The sequence below is a fragment of the Amphibalanus amphitrite genome, unplaced genomic scaffold (assembly GCF_019059575.1).
Source record: "Amphibalanus amphitrite isolate SeventyFive unplaced genomic scaffold, NRLGWU_Aamphi_draft 000933F_arrow, whole genome shotgun sequence".
NCBI classification, from domain to species: Eukaryota; Metazoa; Arthropoda; class Thecostraca; order Balanomorpha; family Balanidae; genus Amphibalanus; species Amphibalanus amphitrite.
This window is the reverse complement of record NW_024882427.1, coordinates 272,501-291,209: the sequence shown is the minus strand read 5'-3', so window position 1 is coordinate 291,209 and position 18,709 is coordinate 272,501. Positions and strand designations below refer to the sequence as shown.

Below are 18,709 nucleotides of genomic sequence, written 5' to 3'. Positions count from 1 at the left end.
CAAGAGCTGCAATATCCGCATAGCGCAGCTGCGCGCTCGGCCAAAATTAATAGCAAACATTGGAAGCGCTCTGCAACTACTGGGCCACGCTCGCGAGCGGGCAACGCATTCGGTAAAGCACAGCGGCCGACTTACACGGAGTAAACACTTCCAGAAAAAACTCGGCAGCGAAATAACATTAAGCCTGCCAGTGAATGCCAAAACCTGCCAGACGGCCTCGCCACGGCGCACACAATGTGAAAAGCATACAGGTGACGCTTGGCAACGCTTTCGCACGCAATGCCGACAAAATAAGGCTGCACAGAGGCGTGCGATTGCTTTCCAAGGGGCTGAATTTCGATACGACTAGCTCGTCTGTGCAATACGAGAGGACCAGTCAACTGAGAAGCCCGACTAAGCAGACTATCTGGACAGGCGTTCAACGGTAGTTGCTTAGTTTAATTGCCACTTCTCAGAAATATTCAACGGTGTATTTTCACAGAGCCATAGCAAAAGAGTGCATCATAACCACGTCTTCAGCAGTTTCCTGACATCCGCTGACGGCTGAACGCTATTGTTTTTGATACACTTGAAGTTAATTACTTGAATTTTGATACAACAAATTTATTCATTTTGTGTACACTTAGCGTGGTCGGAGGTCGGATTCATACGTGGTCGGAGGTCGCGCGCCAAAGGACAGAAAATTTATGTCAAGGCCATCTTCCAAACACTCTTTGGAACCAGTCTCCAGTCGCGTTAGCACCAATGGTCCACACACGAGTACGACGGGCTTCCGTTCTGGCATCAGCGTAAGCCGACGCCAGAACTGGTGCCAGGCCGGGCTACAAAATTAGCATCTCTGCTTAATATTTTCTTCGAAAATCCACCATGTAAATGCTAATGGGTATGCTAAGCCGGCTAATGTGTGCGTGTAAATAATACTGATACGTCACACCGCAGCAAGGCGTCACTCCTTATCATACATGCGTCATTATGCCTGTCTGAGTCGCACGGTGGCACATCACCAAGTCCAGTGGTGGTTCGCTTGCTCTTGTCAGAAAATAAGATCTGTCACTATTAACTTTGACATAGGCGTTTTGAGGTTAAATTTCGAAACAGAACTATTTACAAATTTGGACCTATAATTATATACCTATATAATTATATCGAAAAAATCCCAAATATTAATATACAATGCCGAAAATGCGAATGAAGAGTCAGGAGACTCGTTGAGCATTTGAGTTCAGGTACGGGACAAATCTAGCAGACTAAGTGCTAATATTTAGATCAGTACGCCGCTCCACCTTGCTTCCAACATATTCGCTATTCCAATCTAATCACGTTGAGAGAGCGAGAGAGGAGAGAGAGAGAGAGAGAGAGAGAGAGAGAGAGAGAGAGAGAGAGAGAGAGAGAGAGAGAGAGAGAGAGAGAGAGAGAGAGAGAGAGAGAGAGATGATACATATTTGACACATCTTGGGGAGCATAATTGAAGACAGATTGGGCGTCATCCTTCACTGAACTTCTACATGACATTTTATCAAACAAATTTCAAACTCACGCCAGTGGCAGCGATCATTCAAGCTCGTTTAGAGCAAGCATTATACCCCCGATGGAACCGACGAACTTCTTATTAACTTCCCTTACAGACACCTTCCCCTTCAGTACATGTTAGTCACACCCGACCCTGTGTAGCTAACAAGATACGAGTACACCGTGACTCCATGCCATTCAGCAGAGTAACAGGCTCCCCCCCCCACACACACACACTCGCATACGATAGAGATGTAAATGGTATTTCAATGCCGATAGCCGACGCGCTAATGATTTTATATTTTGTATAGAAACATACCTCACATTAACGGCAATTTGCAGGTTTCATTTACTTTTTTCTAGCTTTGGTATGAAACGTGTGCATTCGGTACCAATGTAACGAGTTTTCCGTCAGTCAGTTTGACTATCAGTCTGTGGATCGAATATTGTAGGCTCGACATTTAATATAGCTTGAATATTATGGATATTCAGTATTCTTTTACTTGGTTTCGATTCCCAAATCCCAAACAACATTAAATCAGCATCAGTAGTAGTAGGCGAGGTGAGCTCTTCTCACGGGCGGATTGAAGGCGCAGACGGGCAGAGTTTCAGTTGACGGCGCGGACGGTCGGAGTTGAAGGCGCGGACGGGCGGAGTTGAAGCAGCCCCCAGGGGCGCGGGAACTACTTTCCGACTGGGGGGGCACACCATAATAGAGATCAACCTAGGGTACCCCCAAATCTAGTTTTCTCACCGGTTTTAGGCCACTTATTTTTCACCCCTCGGCTTTTTCAACAAAAAAGAAAACATTTGCAAAAAAAAGTGTGGTATTCCATCTCAAAGCTGTGGGGGCACCGCCCCCACGGCCCCAGAGTTGGGGGGGCAAGCTGCCCCCACTGACCCCCCGGCTCCCGCGCCTATGGCAGCCCCTGACACGGGCAGGCGCGATCGATGCTGCCGCTCAGGCTCATAAACACCCTGTCAAACTCGGCCTTGGGCCGATCGCTCCGGAGATTAGCGCCGGGAAAGGTCTCCAACGGGAGCTTTGCCGAGCCGTCGCCAAACGAACCCCGAGGCCGGAAAGACGCATAACGTTCACAGTTTTTCAATTTAAAACGAGTAGGCACAATTCGAAACTTCGACGTCTGAAAAATTACAAGGCGTCTAACCGCCGCACAAATTCAACTATTTAAAACTAGCAGCGAGATGGAGAATGTTAGAAGCAGTTCCACTACGGTAGCTGAACTTCAAAGGCACAACAACCAAGGGCTCCACTATGCAAAGAAGTTCAATATGGCCGAAAGTTTATGAAATTCGGCGAGAGGAGAGTAGTTTAGATTCTGGTGTCAATTCAACTCGTTTAAATTATACAGCAAGAAATATGTAGGCATATTGCACAATCATATAGGCATCAGCACCAGTTTCTTTTTACAACATGAATATTTTGCATAGACTTAAATCATACGGCTAGCATCCCTTTACCCTGGGTATGTGAACGACACTCGTATTCTTAGTGCAATAACATATGAGACAAAGATATCAAACAAAGCTATTCTATCACGCATTATCACCAAAAGACCTGAAAGCGTTCAAACAAATGGCGACAATGCTGCTTAATAATGCATTTGGGCATCATTAGAAGCTTCTGAATCGCTGGGAATAGGGTAGCCCAGAAGGAAACAGTGCCTCAATATCCCACAGGGCACAGCATGGTGAGTGACTTATGTAATAACCAGCTACTGTTGGAGCCATATAATTACCAGAAATTTAACAAGTTATTCCGCTCAACGAACAGCTTAGCGTAGCCTGTACACAATCTGTACACCTTCAACAACCTGTACACCTGTTTGCAAAAGAAACTTGGCCGCTTTGCAGACCGTTCAAAAAGGTCACATTTTCATATTGATTGTCTTTCTTTCATTTGAAGTTAACTGTCATTGGAAAGTAAAATGAAAACAAGACCTGCTAGCGCTGAAAAAGTGCAAATTTCTGTCGACAGTTTTGCGACATCCTGTTTGCTGAAAAGCGGCCAATTTACCCCACTCGCTCCCACACGGGCACGGCGCCATCCGGCTTTGCCAAAGGATTTGTGGCAGAGGCGACATTCACAGATCGCAGTCCTGTTCCAGCTGGCCTTTTGGCGGGGCTCCACATCCGTCGGCGGATATCACTAAGGACTGAGACTCTTCAACAGTATGCCGAGGAGTCCAATTAACAGACTCCCAGCACTCTTCATACAAGAGGCGCCCGAGCGGACAATCCAAACAAGCTCCGAGAATATGCAATCAGGATTATCATTCAACCACTTAATGAAATTCAGTTCGTCCACTTTTGTTGGAGCAGCCCACTGTCATTAAGCATGAGTACTTAAATGAGAAAGAGAAAGTTAAACACCCCAAGGGACGAGTTTGTTATCAGAGTCGCACACTCGCCGCCCCCGACCGGCGCGGTGGTAAGAGGAGTGTGAATTTCTACTGGATCCCACCGTCCCAGGGGGTCTGTTGGATGACCTTCAAACCGACAAGACCCAGCCAATAGCAGATATGCATGCCGTTTTCTCTCAGTCTCATAAAATATTGAGTATCACTAGCTTAGGCACCTAGTTAAAAACAAACAAACAATTAAAGATACAATTTTGAACAATAATTTGTCAAAGTGAAAAGTCGGAGCAAAACCGTACGCTACAAATGTTGTCCGAATGCCTGAATAGTCCGAATGTCTGAGTAGCTGGCTATGGTCCAGAGGGCATGCTCAACAGAGCTTGCATTGCACCATGGGCTCATCGCTGGCGCTGGGTTCAGCGGGATGAGCTTCTATACCATCTGGGAACACTGTGGGTTCACCAGCCCACGTCCAGCTGCTCATGGTGTCATCAACTGCGGACATGCGCCTTCACAGGGATGCAATGCCAATGACGCAATGGTGCAACAACCCAGGCGCGGCGGGTAAACCGATGTGGCGCAAACTCCTGTATTTCTAAACACGGAGACGCATCATTTGTCTCACGGCGCCACGGCTACTGAATCTCCTCAGTTGCCGAGCAGTGTCATGAGCTCGAGCTGCACATTGACAGAAGAAGTTTCATCATCCCTCGCCTACATTCCCAACTTCATCATGCAGTTCAATTGTAAAAATAATTCCCTCCCGTCTATCAAATTAGACTGGTAATCCCTCACTCCACTGGGCAGGTCGGACGCGCCAGAACCGCCCTACGCCCCGCGCCATCAGCAAATCTCGGGGTGCGGGCCGGCCGCCCGGCTAATCGTGCACTGATTTCCCCTGGGGTGGCGGCGCCGGCGGCACGCCCCCGTGGACCGGCAACGACCGTGTCTCCTCATGGCCCGCCGGTCTGACGACAGCCTCACGACACGACCCGGGCTGAAAGGTAGTCAACTCACCAGACGGGCCGGGAGACAGCACCGGGGAGGGCTCCATTTGTACAGAGTTGTCAGCGGAATTAACTGGCGGACACGGGATGGAGGAGAGGGAAAAGGAGAGACGGGAGGAGGTGATGGAGAGAGAGAGAGAGAGAGAGAGAGAGAGAGAGAGAGAGAGAGAGAGAGAGAGAGAGAGAGAGAGAGAGAGAGAGAGAGAGAGAGAGAGAGAGAGAGAGAGAGAGAGAGAACGTAGAGAGAAGGTAGAGAGCAAGAGACGAGAGAACCAGCTATCCCATGAACGTGCCCACACCAACTTTAAAGTCGCGTTAGCCACGTACTAACAAGGCGACAGGCGAGGCGGCCGATACCTTCCGGCGGCCGGAGTTAGCGGACCAACCACCGGGGCAGCACGTTCGTTTCCGGCCAGTTCAGTCACGGGTCTCCGCGACCAACACCGGTGTCGGCTGCTGGGGTCACGCTAACGGGTAGTCCCAGGGAGGAGATCCATTGCGGCCAGAGGGTGATATGGGCCACTCGCGTCGGCTCTGGGGTACCGGGACTGGAAGGTTCCATGCGATCCTTATGAGACAGAGTGCCGCCAGAATCGGTCGCAGAGCGACGATGTCTCCGGCGTCCAGATATGAGACGGCGTGATGTCGCCCTTACATATGGATTCGCATGATAGACCGCCCTGGTTTTCACCAGAGACGTCTTATATTTCAAAAATATCGCCAGGAAGAGACCTAGGATTCCCAAAGGGAATCGAAAAGAAAGTAAATCACAAATAACTAAAGCATCAAAGTGAAGGAATGATGGCAATAAAATAGCAATGAAAAGACGCACACGCCGTCCGATGTCGCATTATCGGCGCGGATTCACTTCAGAGGTCCACGACTTGGTTGGCGCAGGGGCCAGGGCACCATAAATTACGAAAAATCATTGAAGTATTCTTAGCTGTCGGTGATTTCACGCAGCCAATATCATGGCTCCTCGTAAGTAAGCAGATATGATGTTTCGCATATCGATCACAATGTCAAAATTTTCCCGCAGGGGACTGAGGTGAGCGCGGCTGCAGATCATCCCATGACAGACCACAAGGCTTTGATATGTGCAGACCACAGTCATAAAACTGACAGCCAAAAGACTGGCAGTGCCCGTAGAATAGAAACGATCATCTTTCATAAGGTTACGTGCATTTCCAGCTAGGACCGTCCTCAGTAGTACGTCTGCTAGCCTATGGAGGTAACCTAATAACTACGTGTGGCGCCTTTGTTCCTTGCTTCTAAGTCATAAAGCGATTAAAAACAAGCGTCCTACGAGTATTCCCAGCAGTCTACGGGGAACTCCAGTGAACGCCTCGGCCATTCCCGGCATGTCGTCGCCGCTTTGTTACTTAAACCCAGATCCTCCCCGAGGGTGTAGTAAAGAAACGCTATATATTCACTGACCTGGGGACCCATCTCGGCACACACTAACAAGCCCGCCATAGAGACTCGTCCCAGCCCACGGATTTGTGCTCATAACTCCGTGCACATAACTCGGGCCCCACGGCCACTAACCCCTATAACTCACACGACGGCGGATGTACCGGCGTAAGCACGACCGACTGACCTGGGCGTCTGCAGTTTGTTGGGCAGCCGCTGGTACAGGCCCGAGAGCAGGGTGTCCTCGCCGTGCCGGATCGGCAGCTCGGCGTACTCGGCCGCTGACGCGATGATCTCCATCAGACCGCGGATCTTGGTCTTGGCGTTCAGCGACATGGAGAAGAGCTCGATGGTGGTGTAGTTGATGTAGTAGTAGGCGGCGATCATGCCCAGGTTGAGCGGCGACACGTCCATCTCGTCCTCCACAGTGATGCACTTGGACTGCTCCAGGTCGGAGAGGGTCTTCTCGACCACCTCGGACAGGTGGTCCGACAGGTGCCGGTGGGTCACGCCCTGGAACGGAGCGATGGTTTAGTCACGAACTGAGAGAGGGGGTGACATTGGTTAGGGAATGTTATTGGAAAGACATCCCGAGAACGACTGGACAGACCAGTCGCACACTCAGAACGGATAGACAGAGGGCTGAAAATCGATGCACCCGTCATGTGTGAGAACAGAGGGCCCAGCCGTGGACCCGGAGAGAGTCGAACACGTCAGCCTTGGGGAGCTGCGACGTCGGACGGTCAGACCCGATCCACAGCTCAGAATCGAACCGAAACGATGCCGGCCGAGCTGAGAGCACCCCGCCGCTATTTTCCTGAGACGACCTTCTCCGAAAGCACACCGACGAGACGGTCGTTTCTCTAAAGGACGTCTCATTTAATACAGTGAACCGTCTCATCACAACCGCCCGCCCTATCTCTGGTAACGCCAAATTACATCCATCCAGCCCATCTGTCACTGATGGTGTTTTAACGAGCAATTAGAAAGTCATCGACCTAATCACCGCCCAACACCATCAGAGCCGGCCGTGATGGCCGTGATTTTTTTGCCAGAATAATGGCGAATAGACTAACGACTATTGATAGACGTGCTCTGATTTCGCGAGCACCGAGAACTATAGGTCCATAGCAAATCATTTTATAAAAGAAACTCTGAGCTATTTGACGTTGAATTTTATTTGATTTACGTATTTTGTTGTTAGATTCAGCATATAAGTTGGCTTCAGTCAGGCTTTTTGAAACCGGGCCACTTCCAATCCTCCTCATTAGCTTCGAATGTGCTCAATTTTCAAACCCATTAGTTTATATCCCCCTAGTTCAGAACGGATCGAACCTGTAATTAGCGACGTTCAATAATGAAGGTGCTCTAAGAGACTTTGGAATAGTTGAAGAGTTTCCTGGAAAATGTATAGAGCATTGACGGCCTGGCATTGGTGCGTGCAACATAATATCCAAGAGCATTATGGCAAACAAGAGGATATGAAACGGTCACTCGCAGTAACCATATCGCGCGTTCGACCTGGAACAGTTCATCGCTACGCCACCAGACGTCACGGTGAATTTTACTCTAGTACCGTAACAGCGTACTTTGTGTACAAATCAGAAGTCAGAACTCATCGATGATGGTTAACATTTACCGATGGGGACAAAATACCGCCGCCATGACATTCAAAAGCTTCCATCCATTGGAAATAATTCAATGAGATACAATAATACAATGCGTGACCGCTGACCATCGTCACGTTCCTTTTGAACCACCCGTCATTCGTCAAATCTGCCTTCAAAACTTCGAATTAATTAACAATGCTATTCCTTATATTAACAAAAACGAATTTCAAAGACCGAATCATCTCCAACAATTCCAAAGCATGCCCACTGAACGTGACACATCTTCAAGCGCCAAGACCGCATTACCATACGAAAGTTGCATTCGCATAGCTCACAGCTTCTCACAGGAAATTCTGAGACACATAACTTATGTTTTATTGCGCAGTGGAGTTAGATACGCTGTGATGCATACAATTGTCAGAAATTTGCCAGCATTTCACGATACTGGTCCGGGAATAGACCCACAACATCTCGCAGCGACCATCAATAAATCCTCCGCCCCAGAATGCCATTGAGGCTGGCGCAGTGGATTTCGATGTTAGGGCACATACTCCGAAAGGTGGTTCTCTTTCGCTGGATCAATGGAGCCCAGGCAGGCTATGATGCGCCGGCTGCGATTTTGACGTCCACAATAGAACCATCCGTGGTATTTGCAGGAGGAAGTTGCCACTGAGCTGAGCTCCAAACATCCAATAAGGTCGATTTTCAGTCACCATCGGATGTGGAGCTGGATAAGTCGGATATCATTGAAACGCCACTGGAAATGCTGGCTATGTTTATGCATAAGCTGCATTAAATATGCATAAATAATTTGACAAATAATTAAACCGACCCACTAAGCGTAAGCAAGGTTGAATGTTTATAGAAGCCATAGGTACAGCTGTCATAAAACAAGAGTATAGCCTTCTTTCAAAGCTCTTATACATTTCTTCTGTTCAGCTCCACCCCATCAATTGACTGCAGACTGAATTCGCCTAGCCATAACAGCTTTTTTTAAAAAACGGCTTACTTATCCGGCGAAGGGGAACGGTGATGCCGGCCAACAAGTAATAGAGCGAACAGCGCTGCACCGCCAAGCCATCAGTGGGGATCAATGTAGAGCTCAGCTATCCTAACAAACGACCGCAATACATCAACGATTGTAGGATAAGATTGGCCTGTAGCATTAAGAACCCTTCAGCTTGCCTGAGAAGGAAACGTACGTGCACTTCTGTGACAAACATGAAGCATAAGTAAGTGTTAAATATTGTCTGTTTCCAATTACTCTTCAAAGAAATATTGTGGGTCCGGAACCAATTACGTCGATCCCAATCAATTTTTTCATAGCACTTCTGTTTCCACCAAAATCACCCATGGCAATCATACCAGCCAGCGTCCTCCTGGCGGCTGACCACTACATAGATGTTAGGTTTTCGTTTTGCGTGTTTAACATTAGCAACAGACAGGTCTTTCGCTATGTGAGTTATGCACATTACGTATAACCATTAAAGGTGCGTATTAACTGCTTGAACTTTTTCTCATTATTTAGTAGACACCCATTATTCTATGAAAAAATCCAAATTTGTTTGGATGAAAAGAATGCATACATTAGAATCGATAAACCTGTCCATTTCCGTAAAATACTGGCCCGTGACCAAAGGACGCAAGTGTCTGAGTAAAAAAAAAAGCACAGCAATGGGCAACGCCTACCCACGGACCTGTAATTAATTGCGATATGCCACCTATTATAGAACAAATCAAAAAACTTTAACCGAATGTAAAAAAACAAAATAATTGCAAAAAGCAACACAACGCGCGTTCGCCGTTCAGTTAGAGAAAGCACTAAGCAGCAGTGCTTTGACTGAATACCATGCGAGACGGTTGTAAGATTTCACACTTCCTTTTCAGACTCCGGTTGAGACAGAGTGGCTTCGGCCGTGGAACTCGAGAGCCGGGGAGGCGATAAGAAATAAGACCAGCTGCCGGCCGGCCACATTTAACCTGAGCTTAGAAAAAGCTCCGAAAACAAAGGCCACCGGAGACCTCCACCAACATAGGAGCTGAATATATATATGCCTCTGACGGAAAATGGAGGCGGTAACCCTGTCATGATAGGAAGGCTAGTTCAGCGGCCCAAAGCTCACAGAGAACACGACGCCATCCACCCTCCGCCGATTGACTCCGGCAGTTCATTTCATGCGCCTCAGTCTATTGAACGCCGCTTCTGGAGCCGAACGGTCGAGAACTCCGCCACAACACTCGCCAAATCTTTGCCCAGGAGCGTCGCGAGCGCACATTGGGGGCGGAATTGAGACAAAGCCAAAGCGAGCGCAGGCAAGAGAGGGAGCCCTGCAATACAACACAAGCATAGCAAACACACAATGTACACATTGTAAATACGCCCTCGCATACAAAATCCCCTGACCTCTATAAAATCCATTCGTATAATTCATTTTCCAGTCGCATGGCCAGGCATCGAATCTTGCACTACGTCTCAAATCTTTGGAAATGAAGCTGTTTTTCGACAACTGGTGGATGAACACTTGGATGGTGGCTGACATTGTAAACATGGAACTCCAAGGCGGAATGATCCCTAAAATCATCTTCAGACAATGTTGCCCTGATCTCTACAACATGATGCGATCACGCCATTAGCTCAGCCTCCAGAAAGATCGATATTAATTCCAATTTCCATTGTACATGGTGAACCGAAGAAGATTAAGTTCTATCGCGGTGTAAATAATGTCTGTTGTGGTTGAAGGGAGGGCGGATTAGAGGCATTTCAGTTGGCCCGCGGAAAGAATCGCCTCAACTGACTGCAAAGGGATGATCAAGGGAGCTTAGTAGAGTGGATGCAGCTTCAGAGCATTCAGTGACCTAAAGCTTCTGCGAACCTCCTATCGTATACAATCAAGCTCCTCGCTTCATATATCCAGCTTCAAAGGGACTTGCAATGTTGACTAAGACAATGACATTGTCTAAGGACTGAGTAGGGAGTAGAAAACTCACCCTCGTGCTAATTTGATTTCCTTTTACTTTTCGATATATCTTCTGACATCCACATTGCAAACAAATTACAACGTCGCGGAGCAGATCTGGATCACACCAGTTCATACCACTCGCTGGGCAGTCGCCCACGGCAGGCTGACAGCAACGCCACTTCCGTGTTACACGTTCCGGGCCGTCAGAAGGCCATCCTATTAACCTCTTCATCTGCGACCCCGCCTGACGCTCATTGGCCGCGGCTGACATTAATCATCCATGGAACGTGATTAGCGCCGTACACGGTCATATGGAAAATGTCGGTCCGCAACGCCGGCTCATCGCATCGCCGCCGACACGAATGTCAGCGAGACGCGTGGGCTGTGTAGTGTAACCGTGTAACCATCCCCTCCTCCGTCCCCTGCCCCCTGCCACCATCCCTCCCTGTCACATCACTCTGTCCCTTCCTGTTCCCTTACTTCATCCCTTCTGTCTGCTTACTTCATCCCTCTCTGTCTCCTTCCTTTATCCCTTCCTATTCCTCCCTCCATCTCTCTCCCCTCCCGTGCTCCTCCGTCCGTCTCTTCCTGTCCTTTACACGTCTCTCCCTATCCCCTACCTCCGTCCTCCCCTCCCACCACCCACCTGCAGGTTGTAGTAGTTGGGATTCTGCGCCATCCGACGGTACAGGAACGTCCAGGTCAGATAGTCCACAGCGTCCTGCTTGTTCTCGATGGTCTTGGTGACGATCTCGGCGTTGAAGTGGTCGTGCAGTGTATGGTCCAGGTGGCTCTCCACCGGGATCGGCTCGTAGAGGAACTTCTTGTAGAAGTCCTTGCGCGACGACTGGCAGAGCAGCACGCACTTGGAGTCGTGGTCGTCGCGCGTGCGGTTGGCGCGGCCCACCGCCTGCAGCACGTCCGTGATCGGGTAGTCCTCGTACCTGTGGAAATGATGGTGGGACGATCTAAACTCACGGGCAGTATCGATTACCATTCGGTAGCTACACAAAAAAAAAAAAAACGAGAAGCGATGCCGTCTGTAATGCTGTCAGCGATAATATGTGCAAAAAATATTCAAAATAAAACTGAGGTCTATTGGTGGTCTTTATCATTCAAATAAAGTTCAAAATATAAATATCAACACCGGTGTTCACTGTTCATTTGTCCATGAGAAAGGAGATACGCAATAAGCATTTCCTTTGCTTGAAAAGGCGACTATTGGATCCAATATGTCACGTAGTTTAATAATTCCAGCCAGGGAGCTTGTGGCGCTAGAAATAGTTTCCTCCTAAGGCCGCTCACTCCGGGAATGTATGCTGAAGATAGCACTAGCGCCAAGGGAGTCGCATGCATACACAATCGCGCATTTACCCAGCACGGACTAAGGCCCGTAATTCACGGCCATCCCCGCTCCCAAAGCAGAAAGGCGGAGATTAGGACGAAAATGGACCCACTATCATACACAGCCGTCATAGTTTCTCCCCATTCAGCCGAATGATACATTATTCCATAATGAAATGCGTCCCCATGCAGAAGATTTACTACTTAATAAAACCATAACACGCCCTAAATGACGACCCGAGATCATGAAAGGCACTGATGAATGCTTTTATCAGAAAATACAGAGGCAAGGCACGCTGCATCTCGGACAAAATGTTATTTACAGAGCCGGAAATGCAGTTTGATCTCCAAACATCATTTCCGCTCTTTCAAAGGACGGGTGTCGAGCACAGAATCACCAGCGGAGCGCGGCCCATTCAGACACAGAGGCAATAACTGAGGATGGTCGTGCAAGGCTTGGTGGCGGCTATTGAGCTGATAAGCAAAATAAATAAATAAACTTAATTTCTGCGAAGTAGCTCCGGCCCTGTGGCCTATGTACAGAAGTTTATTGTGCGTGATGTTCCAGCGCAAATAAGACATCGGTGCCAACACTAATTGCATTGTGTTCTCGCAAGGAAGTGATGAATACAGGCTGGGCACCAAATGTAAACAGCCAAGCTATAGCGTTAGATACAAGATTAATGGATATATTTCTTTCGTGGTTCTCATACTATTTCATTTGAAAGTCCGCAACAACACCTAGTGTAATAAGCGTTCAATCGGATATTCTTGAAACCTAAACACCTTTCGAAGCGCCTATCCAAAATTATAGGAAACTGTCATACATTTAAGCAGACTGGCTTTTCCTTCAATTAAAAAACTGTATTTGGGTAGTAAAGACAAATAGATGCTTGGAACATGCATTCATCAGCCGTACGATTTTAATTAGGTACCCAGGTGAATTCATTCCAAAGTTCTCAGAAGGCAATCAAAGCCTCCGGCTACCATATATTCATGGGAAACCCCCTGAATTCGCCAGCCTGCCACGGAGTCGCATCACCGAGCGGTCCGTCCTGCCGGGCGCCCCCGACTTACAGGCCGGCCCACGGCGCTAAAGGCAGTGGTAACGTCTCATAAAGCCGGAGCGAGAGGCACTTGGTGCTCGGACGATACTGATTGCTGGGCCTACAGCAGAACATCGGTAATCGAGCCGTGATAGCGATGTCTTAACATGGAGTTTAAACAGCCGCTTATGTTCTGGAGGATCGTGACAATGGGTGGAGTGACAAGCTATTATCTTTTTAATACAAAGCAGAGCTTATAACACGCCAGTCATGGCACCGAAAACCAGGCAGGATTCACGCGAAACGAATCCGACAATCGCAAACATGATCTCAATGAACAATTATTGTCTGCTTGCCTGCGCAGATTCAAAGCAGGATTACAGAGCTAATCGAGGTGACAAACAGATCTCATTATCATTTAGCTATCCTGTCAATTCCAGTCACTAGCCAAGAATAGATGAGCAAGAAAATACGCATCACAAACGGAATTTGTATTCGCTCCGCATTGTAAGCATTCCAATATGCATTTCCTCTGCTCAATGTGTTCATGTATCTCGACAACTATGAAAGGCACTTAGCCAGGTAGGGAGCCATTCTTGCCACTATCGAGTTCAGTGCAGGTTAGATCCAGTTTCTGGGATATCCAAGGCACACACAAAAACCCTGCCGCTATACTGCAGCTCACCATACCGTCTCGGTCGTAAAAAAAGCAACTAATGCGGGATGTCACATACCCTCGTTATCACGGTGCCGGGCGTGTGACGGCGCCGCTGCTAAGGGCGGCGACCTCTCGAGGGGACTCAATTAGAGGATCACGTAACAAGACCCCGGCGTGCCGCGTGAGCGCCCTCTCCGGGACGAGCGGCGGCCCGACTCAGTCCCGGCCGGTCTGCACTGACTGCTACCGGAGACAAACGCCAGTAACTCGGCGGCGCGCGGGGAAGAGAGGAGGGGCCCGGCCCAGACTGTTCCCGGGCAGAGCATCACACGACACGTGGCACACGACACGACAGGACGGGAACGTGCCCGCTCTGATAACGACCGGCACGGCACGCACTGGGCTGACAGCCGGCGACGCGCACCAGGGAAGGCCAGGATAGGAGACGTAGATAACTGAACGGATAACGCAGCGGTGTTGCAGGTAGAGTGGCACTGTGTGCAAAAGAGGTGGTTGGTTGGAAGGGAGAGAGACGGAGACGGAGAGAGAGAGAAAAAAAGAATGAGTGGAGGGAGGGAGGGAGGGAGGGAGGGAGGGAAGAGGGAGAGAGGGAGGGAGGACAGGGAGAGAGGGAGGGAGGGGAGGGAGAGAGAGTGGGGAGGGGAAGGAAGGAGAGAGGGGATATGTTATGTAAGACGTCTCCGCGCCTTCCCGATATCAATCTCATGTCTGAGTGCTAATCAGAGCACATAAGCATCACTGATAGCCAATAAGGCGACATTCAATATGATCAATACGTTGGTTTGCCCTATCAATGGTTTGTGTTATCAATTACTCCACTTCCCGGTAGGGGATAAAGAACGAAGCAGCAACAACCTATGCGGCGGACACGTTCTTGCTATTCAACAAGCCCGTAACAAGGTGGTTTCTGAGTCGTTGCAGTGCGTTCAGACTAACCTACTCGGGCAGGCTCCTCATATGGAGCGTGCATTCTGGGCCTCCAATTATACTGGCGGGAGCGTGGCGAGCACGGCGCTCCCTTGGGTAAGATGGCATACAACGCATGGCGGACCCGCGCGCTCAGGGCCGAGCGCTGACAACATTCGGCGCATGCAGAGATCGTATACTGCTCCCTGGATAGACATACCATTCAGATCACCTGAAATCGGCGTATCAACAATTTAAATTTCACGGAGAATCAGAAGATCATGCCTTTGGCTCTAGTTGATTCTTCCAAAAAATGTTCAATTTTTCTCATATCGATCAAGCAGACACACCGAACTCTGCATCCTCACAAAAGATTTCAATCCGAAAAGATGTCAATCATGACCGTATGGATTCTAAATTTGCGCTTTGTAAAAACCGAAGAATCTTAAATGTCATCTGAGAATCTAAATTTGCCCCCCTGACTTGAAAAAAAAAAAAACGTTAGGCCTCATGTGGACCAAGGAGCCGGTGCACTGGCTCTAGCAGTGTCACAGTGCAAGTGCAGAGCCAGCTGCCAATGCTGGGCGCTGCCCGCTCTCTCGGTCTCAGACCCCCCTCCCCCCACCCCCACCCCCTCCCCGGTCCCCAGAATTTGATCAAACACCGGTCCTCGAGAATCGGGCCGATCTCGTGTTGGAGCCAGACTGATGAAACGAGCATTCATACATCAAGCTCTGCAACAAAGGAGCGGTGCCATTAGCCCCGGGACCCTGAAGAATTGTCGTATTATTCCGAGCACGACCCGACTGCGGGGCGAACCGACGCCGATCGGCCGCCACAGTGAACCGAAAAACCGGAGACAAAATACTGTACGATAAAAAAGCAAGAACAAGCCATGAAAAGGCGATGACTAAAATAATGCGAGGACATACACGGCGACTGTTAAGCTGCCATCGAATCGTCCGCCATGACAAACTCGTTCCCATCCGGCTCTAAAAATGAGCACCATCCATCGTCATATTCTGCCCTCATATAGCCGGACAGGCGCGCGGAGGGCTCGTATGTGCGACTGCGTGGGAGTTTAAGTGCCAATAACTCAGATCGCGCTCATATTTGAACTGGGCCATGCCTAATATCCCAGAGTGCCATATTCGTCCGTTTTTATCCGCCATTTGTCGGTCACTCAAGTTCAAACGAGCGTTGGGACCACCGAAATCAGTTCTACGTAGGGAACGCTTATAAAACATTGTAAAAAAAAACCGTAAAATATAGAGCTATAGCGCTGCTATCGATCCAACTAAGCAAGTGTGTACAGCTGGTTATGCGCTGAGTGGAGATCAACAAGCAACGAGTGCAGCGGCATCATTCGTCAGGGATCGGCCCGGCTGTCGGCCCCTGATCAAGTCAGTGTCGTGTCGGACGCGTCTCCGGGGCCGGCGCCGGCCCCGCGGGTGTCGGCCCACTACAGACTGATGCTGCCGGCCGTGTGTCGGCTAATGCACCAGGTAATGCAGCAGGTAATGGAAACTAATGTCGGTCGAACACACGGCGCCACGCGGCGGCCCAGCCGCTCTGGGGACTCGGGTACACAGATCACTGACTTCAGCCCGGGTATGTACACTCGGTGCGGACCGAGGCGGAAGGCGAACCCATTTAATGCGGCCACTTGTGGAATATTCATCGCACGAAAACCGGCACTGTTTTAACCCTCGCCCGCACATGCCATTTTCCCATCCTAGAACGCACATGGGGGGGGGGGGGTGGTTGCCACCCCCCCGCGCCATTTCGTTCCTGTTGGAGATAGAGCTTAGCAGTAAAGACCAAAAAGATTCTTTGGGAAGAGACGAATCCAATGATACCCAGTTTTACCTTCTCAGGTCAGTCATTGACCTTCCAGGTCAGGTCAAACTAAAAAATGTTGCTGTTTTGGGTCACCGTTGGATATCAAGTGCGCTGCTTATCAAATACCGATGACGATGCTGTTTTCTGGTGCCAAGCCAGCTAGAACCTCTTTGTCACACTATCCGACCAGAATTTTGCTGCTGAGGTCATTTCAGGTCAAGTTAGGTCAAGGTCAATTATATGTGTTTGTATGTCTGTGTGTGTCTGTGTGTATACTGATGTGTGCACCGATTGTTTTTGGGTCCATATCACATGAAATCATGATCTGAGAAGCTTTTACCAAAAATGCAGTCAAAAAACTTCACAAAAAGTAAATTCAGCTTGCCTAAAACGCAATTTTCTTAGATGACCTAGGTTGACCTTGACCCTGACCTTGACCCCTGTACATCGTCGAACAACATGTTCCATGATAGGTGGGAGGTAAGACTGGCAAAAAAGGCCGAAATCAGGGTGTCAAAAGCTCACAAGGCCCATGGCAAACGCAAGATGTTGAGAATTGGCCATTTGGGTCATGACATGACCTGAAAAACAAGGTCATATCTCCGAAACCAAAAATTACAGAAACTTGAAGTTTTCAGTGGACATCAAGAAAGGATAGACGAGCAGCTATACGAAAAATCAGCCTTCTAGCTCTAAAAATGTCGAGTGCAGAGCAGAAAGACTGCCTGGGGGGGGGGGGTGGCAACCACCCCCCCCCCCCCCATGTGCGGGCGAGGGTTAAGTGGAAGACTGGTGGAGTTGGCCCATTTAAGAAACGAGCTTAAGATTGGACATGTCCGGGGCTCATTTTAATGCAAACTACACCCTGCCTATGAATGATGATTAGAAGTCAAATACTTCAGCCACAGACGCGTCCCGTTCGGCATTGAGCTAGGGATCCTTTGATCGGAGCGACTCACGGTCACACCAGACATCAGACCAACAGGAAATGCAGCTGCTTTATGGTACTTTGCACCACCCAATGAATGCTGGCTGGTCCGTGACACAGTGGAAAAGAGTATCATCCCTCGGAAGGCCCGTGAACACTCAATACTTTCTTGAAAGATGATGAATGGATAAATGATGCTTACTTGACGATGGAAAAAAATAAGAATATCAATGAACACGATGCACGCTGGTGACTAAAAGATGCTTCACACCGTTGATCGCTCGTCAGGACCATCATTGGTAATCACTGATCATGCATGAGATAGATAGACTAAGTGAAGAACGTAAACACGGGTTTCAGTTTCACTGAAGATGTCTCTGTTCATCTGGTAGCAAGCAGGATATCCATCAAATCCGGTGGATGTTCTCAATGCAATTTAGCTTTGAAGCGCCTATATCAATGTTATGTAATTAGGTACAGCTTCAGTTAAATTTGACGGCTGAAATAAAAATCAATCGCTCAACAATGTGTTCTTGGCATAAGGCTGAAAAATACGAGAGCGACTTCAAATCCTGTTACACAGTGCCAATACGCCGGACGCCTTATCCGATAATAGAGCGGACTAGTCCATCCCGCTAAGCCACGGCTGAAAACGACATCAGAAGCGCAGCTATTGGTTCTCTACCTTTCCCATCCCCTGCTCCGCTCCCATCACACTCAGTCGTTTCACTTACGAGTGCGTCTTGCCGTCGTAGTACTGTGTGTCCATGATGATGACCAGGTGGCTGAAGACACTGAGCGACCAGACGAGCGAGCGAGAGGCCACGGCGACCTGCAGGGCGCCCGAGTCGAACAGTTGCTCGACCAGGTGCCGGTCGGCCACCGACAGACCCTCGTGCAGGTACGCCACGCCCTTGGGATGGAAGGGAAGGCGCGGGTTAGCGGGAGGCTTAACAACACTTCCCAGGTATCAGAAATGCATGTCTTAGAGCGGAACAAGGCAATGCATAGCTAGCTACACAGGAAAGTGTATAACACTGTGAATATCGTACTTGAACACCGAACATGCCAGAGGCTCTCTCGT

The 18,709-nt window shown here is 49.0% G+C and overlaps 1 protein-coding gene across 1 annotated transcript in view; it reads right to left on the bottom strand.

Moving 5' to 3' along the window:
- Positions 1-6,497: 6,497 nt before the first annotated feature.
- The window catches only part of LOC122368239 (putative U5 small nuclear ribonucleoprotein 200 kDa helicase), a gene marked incomplete at its 3' end in the record, with an annotated part of 61,050 nt that continues 48,838 nt past the window's right edge, over positions 6,498-18,709 (bottom strand). Inside the window, exons 30-32 of the mRNA XM_043341975.1 lie at positions 18,360-18,538; positions 11,527-11,824; positions 6,498-6,823 (exon numbers count right to left, since the gene is read on the bottom strand). Coding sequence (XP_043197910.1) covers positions 6,498-6,823; positions 11,527-11,824; positions 18,360-18,538 — 803 coding nt within the window. The remainder of the gene's footprint in view (positions 6,824-11,526; positions 11,825-18,359; positions 18,539-18,709) is intronic.